The sequence below is a fragment of the Taudactylus pleione genome, unplaced genomic scaffold, assembly GCF_031769625.1.
Source record: "Taudactylus pleione unplaced genomic scaffold, aTauple2 ptg001476l, whole genome shotgun sequence".
NCBI classification, from domain to species: Eukaryota; Metazoa; Chordata; class Amphibia; order Anura; family Myobatrachidae; genus Taudactylus; species Taudactylus pleione.
Window position 1 is genome coordinate 61044 of NW_028285874.1, and position 13671 is coordinate 74714.

A 13671-nucleotide genomic window follows, 5' to 3' on the forward strand; every position below is an offset into this window, starting at 1 on the left:
AACACACAGTATAATGGTACATACGCAATATTCAGCAACACAGCTATATTACGCCAGTAACACACAGTATAATGGTACATACGCAATATTCAGCAACACAGCTATATTACTCCAGTAACACTCAGTATAACGGTACATACACAATATTCAGCAACACAGCTATATTACGCCAGTAACACTCAGTATAACAACGGTACATACACAATATTCAGCAACACAGCTATATTACTCCAGTGACACACAGTAGAACGGTACATACACAATATTCAGCAACACAGCTATATTACTCCAGTAACACACAGTATAACGGTACATACACAATATTCAGCAACACAGCTATATTACTCCAGTGACACACAGTATAACGGTACATACACAATATTCAGCAACACAGCTATATTACTCCAGTAACACAGAGTATAACGGTACATACACAATATTCAGCAACACAGCTATATTACTCCAGTAACACTCAGTATAACAACGGTACATATACAATATTCAGCAACACAGCTACATTACGCCAGTAACACTCAGTATAACAACGGTACATATACAATATTCAGCAACACAGCTATATTACTCCAGTGACACACAGTATAACGGTACATACACAATATTCAGCAACACAGCTATATTACGCCAGTAACACTCAGTATAACAACGGTACATACACAATATTCAGCAACACAGCTATATTACGCCAGTGACACACAGTAGAACGGTACATACACAATATTCAGCAACACAGCTATATTACTCCAGTGACACACAGTAGAACGGTACATACACAATATTCAGCAACACAGCTATATTACTCCAGTGACACACAGTATAACGGTACATACACAATATTCAGCAACACAGCTATATTACTCCAGTAACACACAGTATAACGGTACATACACAATATTCAGCAACACAGCTATATTACTCCAGTGACACACAGTATAACGGTACATACACAATATTCAGCAACACAGCTATATTACTCCAGTAACACAAAGTATAACGGTACATACACAATATTCAGCAACACAGCTATATTACTCCAGTAACACTCAGTATAACAACGGTACATATACAATATTCAGCAACACAGCTACATTACGCCAGTAACACTCAGTATAACAACGGTACATATACAATATTCAGCAACACAGCTATATTACTCCAGTGACACACAGTATAACGGTACATACACAATATTCAGCAACACAGCTATATTACGCCAGTAACACTCAGTATAACAACGGTACATACACAATATTCAGCAACACAGCTATATTACTCCAGTAACAAACAATATAATGGTACATACACAATATTCAGCAACACAGCTATATTACTCCAGTAACAAACAATATAATGGTACATACATAGGCTTGTAATATCACCCCTTTCATTTGGGACACAGGTTCTGTGTCTGATTAATAGAAGGTGATATGGAGACTTGGGGGTAAATATACTAAGATGGGAGTTCTATTAAGAAGTGATGTTGCCCCTAGCAACCAATCAGATTCCAGGTATCTTCTAGAAGGTGCTAGATAAATGAGAAGTAGAATCTGATTGGTTGCTAGGGGCAACATCATTTCTTAAATAGAACTCCCATCTTAGTAAATTTACCCCTTGAAGTCAGCCAGCTATAGAATCTGTGTAATTCATATGTGTCCCGAAATAAAGGGATGATACAGATGGGTTAGGTACGGGATGCCGCTAAGTACCCTACCCCTACACCTAACCCTTCCTCCCCGCAGCCTACACCTAACCGTCCTTCCCCCTTGCAGTCCAAACCTGACCTAACCCTTCACCATGCAGCGTAACCCTAATCTTTCCCCACACACAGCCTAACCCCCCCCCGCAGCCTAACCCTGGGTATAATGGGACATGCACAGCACAGATATAGGCCCGTATTCAATTTGGAGCAAAAAGTCAGAGGCCAGACTTTTCGCCGTCATCTGAGGTTTTGCCGCCAAAAAAATATTGCGCGCGCGTCCCCGCATTCAATTGCAAATGTGCTAAAACGGCACCTGGCGAAATGTAAATCAGCAAAAAGCCCTGTCGTTTTTGGGGAAATCAGTCTGTTACACCCCCCCCCCCTAAAGATGCTCTGACATGGGGGTCCACTATGGGTACGACCGATTAGCCCTGCTAAAAGGCATTTGAGGTTTTTAAATGGTCTCAATAGGTGCTATGTAGCGGCTTTCAGCAAGTGGTGAAGAATAGCATTTTGCAACTTTTTTGGGGGAAAATAAGTCCCATGAAATTTGGGGTACATGAAAGTGGGTGCAAGCATATTTTCAAGTTGCTAAAGTCAAGCATTAAATAGCGCCAAAAACGCAACAACAGCAAGCACCCGGAATCAAAAATACACCTCCCCCATACTACCAGACACCCCCAAAAGCTATTTAGCTAGTTTTTGAATTTGTACCCTCACTTTTTCAAAGTGATTTATTGGGGTGTCCTTTGTTTTTTTTTCCGCATTTTTGTGACGCAAATAGCATCAAGTGGGGTGGCCAAAATTTTTCACCCCAAAATCCTGATTCTGCACTTTTTTCCGCCGGGTATCTATTGCCGAAACTTTTCCACTGGTTACAATGCACAAGCTGTTCGAATCGGCGAAAATAACGCCATCGACGACATGGTTCTGCCGTAAACGGCTTTTCGCTCCAAATTGAATACGTCCCATAGAGTATACTGGGACATACACAGCACAGATATATATATAGAGTATAATGGAACATACACAGCACAGGTATATAGAGTATAATGGGATATACACAGCATAGATATATATATAGAGTATAATGGAACATACACAGCACAGGTATATAGAGTATAATGGGATATACACAGCACAGATATAGAGTATAATGGGGTATACACAGCACAGATATATAGAGTATAATGGGACAAACACAGCACTGATACAGAGTATAATGGGACATACACAGCACAGATATATAGAGTATAATGGGATATACACAGCACAGATATATAGAGTATAATGGGATATACACAGCATAGGTATATAGAGTATAATGGGACATACACAGCACAGATACAGAGTATAATGGGATATACACAGCACAGGTATATAGAGTATAATGGGATATACACAGCACAGGTATATAGAGAGTATAATGGGACATACACAGCACAGATATATAGAGTATAATGGGACATACACAGCACAGGTATATATAGAGTATAATGGGACATACACAGCACAGATATATAGAGTATAATGGGATATACACAGCACAGATATATAGAGTATAATGGGACATACACAGCACAGGTATATATAGAGTATAATGGGATATACACAGCACAGATACAGAGTATAATGGGACATACACAGCACAGGTATATAGAGTATAATGGGATATACACAGCACAGATACAGAGTATAATGGGACATACACAGCACAGGTATATACAGAGTATAATGGGATATACACAGCACAGGTATATATAGAGTATAATGGGATATACACAGCACAGATACAGAGTATAATGGGACATACACAGCATAGAGATAGATATATATATATATATATATATATATATATATATATATATATATTAGGGGTGTGCACCGGCCACTTTTCGTGTTTTGTGTTTTGGTTTTGGATCTGGATCTTTCTTCGTGTTTTGGATCTGGATTGGTTTTGCCAAAACCACCCTTCCGTGTTTTGGGTTCTGGGTTTTGTGTTTTGGATCTGTATTTTTTTTTTAAAAAGCATAAAAACAGCTAAAATCACAGAATTTGTTGGTTTCTCTGCTCCTATGCTATTATTAACCTCAATAACCTTAATTTCCACTCATTTCCAGTCTATTCTGAACACCTCACACCTCACAATAGTGTTTTCATGTCCAAAAGGTTGCACCGAGGTAGCTGGATGACTATGCTAAGCGACACGAGTGGGCGGCACAAACACGTGACCCATCTAGGAGTGACACTGCAGTGGCAGACAGGATGGCAGTTAGAAAAACTAGGCCCCAAACTGTACATAATGCAAAGAAAAAAAAGAAGTGCAAGATGGAATTGTCCTTGGGCCCTCCCACCCACCCTTATGTTGTATAAACAGGACATGCACACTTTAACAAATCAATCATTTCAGCGCCAGGGTCTGCCACACAACTGTGGCTGAAATGATTGGTTCGTTTGGGCCCCCACAAAACAAGCTGGCAATTAATGTGTCCCTGCACAAACTGGCTCTACGGAGGCAAGATGTCATCCTCATCCTCCTCATCCACCGATTCCTCACCCTCTTCAGTGTGTACATCCTCATCCTCACAAAGTATTAACTCGTCCCCACTTGAATCCACCACCACAGGTCCCTCTGTACCTTCTGGAGGCTGGTCTCCCTGGAAGAGCTGATAATTCATTTTGATGAACATCATCTTCTCCACATTCTGTGGAAGCAACCTCCTACGCCTTTCGCTGACAAGGTTCCCGGCTGCACTAAACACTCTTTCGGAGTACACACTGGAGGGGGGGCAACTCAGGTAAAATAGAGCCAGCTTGTACAGGGGCCTCCAAATTGCCTCTTTTTCCTGCCAGTACAGGTATGGACTGTCTGACATGCCTACTTGGATGCTGTCACCGATGTAATCCTCCACCATTCTGTCAATGGTGACAGTATCATATGCAGTGACAGTAGACATGTCAGAAATTGTTGCCAGGTCCTTCAGTCCGGACCAGATGTCCAAACTTGGTCCTGCCTGCCCTGCATCACCGCCAGCGGGTTGCTTAGGATACCTAAGTTTTTTCCTGGCAGCCCCAGTTGCGGGAGAAAATGAAGAAGGAGCCGTTGACGTGTCACATTCCGCTTCAGCTGACAGTGTGTTCACCAGCAGGTCTTTGCACCTCTGCAGGCTTGTGTCGGCCGGAAAGAGAGACACCACATAGGCTTTAAACCTAGGATCAAGCACGGTGGCCAAAATGTAGTGGTCTGATTTCAACAGATTGACCACCCTGGAATCCTGGCAAAGCGAATGAAGGGCTTCATCCACAAGTCCCACATGCCGAGCGGAATCGCTCCGTCTTAGCTCCTCCTTCACTTTCTCCAGCTGCTTCTGCAAAAGCCTGATGAGGGAAATGACCTGACTCAAGCTGGCTGTGTCTGAACTGACTTCACGTGTGGCAAGTTCGAAGGGCTGGAGAACCTTGCACAACACGGAAATCATTCTCCACTGCGCTTGAGTCAGGTGCATACCCCCTCCTTTGCCTATGTCATAGGTGGATGTATAGGCTTGTATGGCCTTTTGCTGCTCCTCCATCCTCTGAAGCATATAGAGGGTTGAGTTCCACCGCGTCACAACCTCTTGCTTCAGGTGACGGCGGGGCAGGTTCAAGAGTGTTTGCTGGCGCTCCAGTCTTCGGCACGCAGTCGCTGAATGGCGAAAGTGGCCAGAAATTTTTCGGGCCACCCAAAGCGTCTCCTGCACGCCCCTGTCGCTTTTCAGAAAATTCTGCACCACCAAGTTTATTGTGTGAGCAAAACATGGGACGTGCTGGAATTTGCCCAGATGTAATGCCCGCACAATATTGGTGGCGTTGTCAGATATCACAAATCCCCAGGAGAGTCTAAGTGGGGTAAGCCACTGGGCGATGATTTCCCTCAGTTTCTCTAAGAGGTTGTCGGCGGTGTGCCTCTTACTGAAACCGGTGATACACAGCGTAGCCTGCCTTGTAACGAGCTGGTGTTTCTGAGATGCTGCTACTGGTGACGCTGCTGCTGTTGCTGCGTAAGGTGATACATCTACCCAGTGGGCTGTCACAGTCATATAGTCCTTAGTCTGCCCTGTTCCACTTGTCCACATGTCCGTGGTTAAGTGGACATTGTGTACAACGGCATTTTTCAGGACACTGAGGACACTTTTTCTGACGTTTCTGTACAGTCTCGGTATCGCCTGCCTAGTGAAGTGGAATCTAGACGGGATTTGGAACCGGGGACACACTACCTCCATCAATTGTCTAAATCCCACTGCACTAATGGCGGATACCGGACGCACGTCTAACACCAACATAGCAGTCAAGGCCTCAGTTATACGTTTTGCTTCAGGATGACTGCTGTCGTACTTCATCCTCCTCGCTAAGGACTGTTGGAGGGTCAATTGTTTAGTAAAAGTAGTGGTGTTCCTACTTCCTCTCTGGGATGATGAACGACTCCCAGCAGCAGCAACAGCAGCAGCGGCAGCAGTAGGCGTAGCAATGCAGGATCCTCCAGAGGAATCCCGGATAGGAGAGTCAGTCATGCCAGTGACATGGCCTGCAGGACTACTTCCGATCCTGACTAAGGAGGAAATTGACGAGGAGGGAGTTGACGGTGTGGTTTGCAGGCGCTTGGATACAACAGGACAACGGGATTTAGGTGTCCCTGGACTGCTTACGGTCTTAGCCAAAGTTTCTGAACTTGACAGTAACTTTTTATGAACGCGCTGCAGGTGCCGTATAAGGGAGGATGTTCCTAGGTGGTTGACGTCCCTACCCCTACTTATTTCACCTTTACATATGGTACATATGGCAAGACAGTTGTTGTCCGGATTTGGATAGAAATATTGCCAGACCAAAGAGGTGGAATGTTTGGTCTTCTGCCCAGGCATGACCGTGATGGGCTTTTTCATCCCACGGACAACAACTGTCTCCCCCGGAGCCTGATTTAAACAAACCACATCACCATCAGAATCCTCCTCGCCAACTTCCTCCTCAGCGCCAGCTACACCAGTATCCTCATCCTGTTGTACTTCAACAGTGACATCTTCAATTTGCATATCAGCAAGTGGACTGTGGGTGCTCCTTTCAGGACTTGCAGGGGGCGTGCAAATGGTGGAAAGAGCCACCTCTTCCCGTCCAGTGCTGGGAAGGTTAGGCATCGCAACCACCACCACACTTGGACTCTCCTTGGGGATTTGTGATATCTTCTTAGAAAGCACAGTTCTTCGCTGTGCTTTTGCCAGCTTAACTCTTTTGATTTTTTTAGTGGGAGGAGGGCTTCCATCGTCATGTGAAGCTGAACCACTAGTCATGAACATACTAGGGATCGACCTTAGCCGTTCCTTGCCACTCCGTGTCGTAAATGGCATATTGGCAAGTTTACGTTTCTCTTCAGCTGATTTAAATGTCTTTTTCAAGGTCATTTTCCTGAACTTAGCCATTTGGGATTGTATGTGCCCTCTACTATGACATTGGGCATCGGCCTTGGCAGACGACGTTGATGGCATGTTATCGTCTATGTCATGACTAGTGGCAGCAGCTTCAGCACTAGGAGGAAGTGGTTCTTGATCTTTCTCTATTTTATTTTTATCGGAGAAAGTTTGGTCCTCCATTTATGTTATATCGATTTGATATATACGTGCGGCTAAACACAGAAAATAATATTTTTTTTGGTTTGGACTGGAGTGTACTTTCGGGGGTTACAGCACCCTTTAACGGTCAAGCCAGCCGGCCCTTTACTTATGACACAGGCGCACGCTTGGCACTACTTTGTTGAAGCACGTGCGGCTACTGCGCACACAATTCACAAACACAGAAAATAATTTTTTTTTTGGTTTGGACTGGAGTGTACTTTCGGGGGTTACAGCACCCTTAACGGTCAAGCCAGCCGGCCCTTTACTTATGACACAGGCGCACGCTTGGCACTACTTTGTTGATGCACGTGCGGCTACTGCGCACACAATTCACAAACACAGAAAATATATTATTTTTTTAGCACTTGGGGGGAGCACCCCTGATGGACAGAGCACCCCCTGGACAACACTGCAGCACTCCTTTAGGACTGGGACACTGCACAGGACTTTGGAGTGGACACAGCCCCTATGGAGAACTGACTGCACAACACAGTCCAGCCAGCCCCTATGGACTTTGAAGTAGTGGACACAGCCCCTATTAACAACAGCAGCACAACACAACACAGCCAGCCCCTATGGACTTTGAAGTAGTGGACAACAGCAGCACTACACTACACTACACAGCCCTAACTCCCACCCTCCCTCTTCACTGTCCACAGCCGAGTGAGAAAATGGCGCCGACGTGGGTACCTTATATAGGATCCAAAACCAGCGAGACTCGGAAGGCGGGATGATGACGTTTTGCCTCGATTTCAGATCCGAGTCAGGCGGGAAAAGTCGAGCCTGATTCGGATCGGACTCGGATCGGGGGGGCTCGGATTTCAGAAATCCGAACCCGCTCACCCCTATTTTTATATATATATATATATATATATATATATATATATATATATATATATATATATATAGAGTATAATGGAACATACACAGCACAGATATATATATATATATATATATATATATATATATATATATATATATATATATATATATAGAGTATAATGGGATATACACAGTACAGGTATATAGAGTATAATGGGACATACACAGCACAGGTGTATATAGAGTATAATGGAATATACACAGCACAGATACAGAGTATAATGGGACATACACAGCACAGGTATATAGAGTATAATGGGATATACACAGCACAGATATATAGAGTATAATGGGACATACACAGCACAGATATAGAGAGTATAATGGGACATACACAGCACAGATATAGAGAGTATAATGGGACATACACAGCACAGATATAGAGAGTATAATGGGACATACACAGCACAGATATAGAGAGTATAATGGGACATACACAGCACAGGTATATAGAGTATAATGGGACATACACAGCACAGATATATAGAGTATAATGGGACATACACAGCACAGATATATAGAGTATAATGGGACATACACAGCACAGGTATATAGAGTATAATGGGACATACACAGCACAGATATATAGAGTATAATGGGATATACACAGCACAGATATATAGAGAGTATAATGGGATATACACAGCACAGATACAGAGTATAATGGGACATACACAGCACAGGTATATATAGAGTATAATGGAATATACACAGCACAGATACAGAGTATAATGGGATATACACAGCACAGATATATAGGGTATAATGGGATATACACAGCACAGATATATAGAGAGTATAATGGGATATACACAGCACAGATACAGAGTATAATGGGATATACACAGCACAGATACAGAGTATAAAGGAACATACACAGCACAGATACAGAGTATAATGGGACATACACAGCACAGGTATATAGAGTATAATGGGACATACACAGCACAGGTATATAGAGTATAATGGAATATACACAGCACAGATACAGAGTATAATGGGACATACACAGCACAGGTATATAGAGTATAATGGGACATACACAGCACAGGTATATAGAGTATAATTGGACATACACAGCACAGATATATAGAGTATAATGGAATATACACAGCACAGATACAGAGTATAATGGGACATACACAGCACAGATACAGAGTATAATGGGACATACACAGCACAGATACAGAGTATAATGGGACATACACAGCACAGATACAGAGTATAATGGGACATACACAGCACAGATACAGAGTATAATGGGACATACACAGCACAGGTATATAGAGTATAATGGGATACACACAGCACAGATACAGAGTATAATGGGATATACACAGCACAGATATATAGAGTATAATGGGACATACACAGCACAGATATATAGAGTATAATGGGACATACACAGCACAGGTATATAGAGTATAATGGGACATACACAGCACAGGTATATAGAGTATAATGGGATATACACAGCACAGATACAGAGTATAATGGGACATACACAGCACAGATATATAGAGTATAATGGGACATACACAGCACAGATATATAGAGTATAATGGGACATACACAGCACAGATATATAGAGTATAATGGGACATACACAGCACAGGTATATAGAGTATAATGGGATATACACAGCACAGATATATAGAGTATAATGGGACATACACAGCACAGATATATAGAGTATAATGGGACATACACAGCACAGGTATATAGAGTATAATGGGATACACACAGCACAGATACAGAGTATAATGGGATATACACAGCACAGATATATAGAGTATAATGGGACATACACAGCACAGATATATAGAGTATAATGGGACATACACAGCACAGATATATAGAGTATAATGGGACATACACAGCACAGATATATAGAGTATAATGGGACATACACAGCACAGATATATAGAGTATAATGGGACATACACAGCACAGGTATATAGAGTATAATGGGATACACACAGCACAGATACAGAGTATAATGGGATATACACAGCACAGATATATAGAGTATAATGGGACATACACAGCACAGATATATAGAGTATAATGGGACATACACAGCACAGATATATAGAGTATAATGGGACATACACAGCACAGATATATAGAGTATAATGGGGTATACACAGCACAGATATATAGAGAGTATAATGGGATATACACAGCACAGATATATAGAGTATAATGGGGTATACACAGCACAGATATATAGAGAGTATAATGGGGTATACACAGCACAGATACAGAGTATAATGGGACATACACAGCATAGAGATATAGAGAGTATAATGGGATATACACAGCATAGATATATAGAGAGTATAATGGGGTATACACAGCACAGGTATATAGAGTATAATGGGATATACACAGCACAGATATATAGAGAGTATAATGGGGTATACACAGCACAGATATATAGAGTATAATGGGATATACACAGCACAGATATATAGAGTATAATGGGATATACACAGCACAGATATATAGAGAGTATAATGGGGTATACACAGCACAGATATATAGAGTATAATGGGATATACACAGCACAGGTATATAGAGTATAATGGGATATACACAGCACAGATATATAGAGAGTATAATGGGGTATATATATACACAGCACAGATATATAGAGAGTATAATGGGATATACACAGCACAGATATATAGAGTATAATGGGACATACACAGCACAGATATATAGAGTATAATGGGACATACACAGCACAGATATATAGAGTATAATGGGACATACACAGCACAGATATATAGAGTATAATGGGACATACACAGCACAGATATATAGAGAGTATAATGGGGTATACACAGCACAGGTATATAGAGAGTATAATGGGATATACACAGCACAGATATATAGAGTATAATGGGGTATACACAGCACATATATATATAGAGTATAATGGGATATACACAGCACAGATATATATATATAGAGTATAATGGGACATACACAGCACATATATATATAGAGAGTATAATGGGATATACACAGCACAGATATATATATAGAGTATAATGGGACATACACAGCACAGGTATATAGAGAGTATAATGGGATATACACAGCACAGATATATAGAGTATAATGGGATATACACAGCACATATATATATAGAGTATAATGGGATATACACAGCACAGATATAGAGTATAATGGGATATACACAGCACAGATATATAGAGTATAATGGGATACACACAGCACAGATATATAGAGAGTATAATGGGATATACACAGCACAGATATATAGAGTATAATGGGGTATACACAGCACAGATATATAGAGAGTATAATGGGATATACACAGCACAGATATATAGAGTATAATGGGGTATACACAGCACAGATATATAGAGAGTATAATGGGGTATACACAGCACAGATACAGAGTATAATGGGACATACACAGCACATATATATATATATATAGAGTATAATGGGATACACACAGCACAGATATATAGAGAGTATAATGGGATATACACAGCACAGATATATAGAGTATAATGGGATACACACAGCACAGATATATAGAGAGTATAATGGGATATACACAGCACAGATATATAGAGTATAATGGGGTATACACAGCACAGATATATAGAGAGTATAATGGGGTATACACAGCACAGATATATAGAGTATAATGGGATATACACAGCACAGATATATAGAGAGTATAATGGGGTATACACAGCACAGATACAGAGTATAATGGGACATACACAGCATAGAGATATAGAGAGTATAATGGGGTATACACAGCACAGATATATAGAGTATAATGGGATATACACAGCACAGATATATAGAGTATAATGGGGTATACACAGCACAGATATATAGAGTATAATGGGATATACACAGCATAGAGATATAGAGAGTATAATGGGATATACACAGCATAGATATATAGAGAGTATAATGGGGTATACACAGCACAGATATATAGAGTATAATGGGATATACACAGCACAGATATATAGAGAGTATAATGGGGTATACACAGCACAGATACAGAGTATAATGGGACATACACAGCATAGAGATATAGAGAGTATAATGGGATATACACAGCATAGATATATAGAGAGTATAATGGGGTATACACAGCACAGATATATAGAGTATAATGGGATATACACAGCACAGATATATAGAGTATAATGGGGTATACACAGCACAGATATATAGAGTATAATGGGATATACACAGCACAGATATATAGAGTATAATGGGATATACACAGCATAGAGATATAGAGAGTATAATGGGATATACACAGCATAGATATATAGAGAGTATAATGGGGTATACACAGCACAGATATATAGAGTATAATGGGACATACACAGCACAGATATATAGAGAGTATAATGGGGTATACACAGCACAGATATATAGAGTATAATGGGATATACACAGCACAGATACAGAGTATAATGGGACATACACAGCATAGAGATATAGAGAGTATAATGGGGTATACACAGCACAGATATATAGAGTATAATGGGATATACACAGCACAGGTATATATAGAGTATAATGGAGTATATATATATACACAGCTGCTCTCACCCCTCCACACCACCATACACCCCCGGCATGTTCAGTGTCTCAAAATCCGGACTCAGTCATGTGACAGCGGTCACCTGATCTAACCCGGAAGTGCAGTCACCAATGTGTGTGAGGAGTGCTACAGCCTAGCATACTCCTCCCCCATCCCCAGCATTACTGTGTCCTAATCTCTCTATACAGCCTGCATCTCCCCATGTACCCCCATATACAGCCTGCATCTCCCCATGTACCCCCATATACAGCCTGCATCTCCCCATGTACCCCCATATACAGCCTGCATCTCCCCATGTACCCCCATATACAGCCTGCATCTCCCCATGTACCCCCATATACAGCCTGCATCGCCCATATGCCCCCATATACAGCCTGCATCGCCCTTGTTACCCATATACAGCCTGCATCTCCCTTGTTACCCATATACAGCCTGCATCTCCCATATGCCCCCATATACAGCCTGCATCTCCCCATATACAGCATGCCTCACCATGTACCCCCATATACAGCCTGCATATCCCATATACCCCCATATACAGCCTGCATCTCCCCATATACAGCATGCCTCTCACCATGTACCCCCATATACATCCTGCATCTCCCATATACCCCCATAATCAGCCTGCATCTCCCATATACCCCCATATAAAGCCTGCATCTCCCATATACCCCATATACATCCTGCATCTCCCATATACAGCCTGCATCTCCCATATACCCCCATATACAGCCTGCATCTCCCATATACCCCCATATAAAGCCTGCCTCTGCCCATATACCCCCATATACAGCATGCCCCTCCCCATGTGC

General features: G+C 41.7%; 1 protein-coding gene across 1 annotated transcript in view; it reads right to left on the minus strand.

Annotated features, from left to right (window-relative positions):
- NAGK (N-acetylglucosamine kinase) overlaps positions 1–13002 on the minus strand; it is a 29198-nt gene extending 16196 nt beyond the window's left edge. The window contains exon 1 of the mRNA XM_088463856.1: positions 12868–13002. Coding sequence (XP_088319982.1) covers positions 12868–12896 — 29 coding nt within the window. The 5' untranslated portion in view covers positions 12897–13002. The remainder of the gene's footprint in view (positions 1–12867) is intronic.
- Positions 13003–13671: the final 669 nt, after the last annotated feature.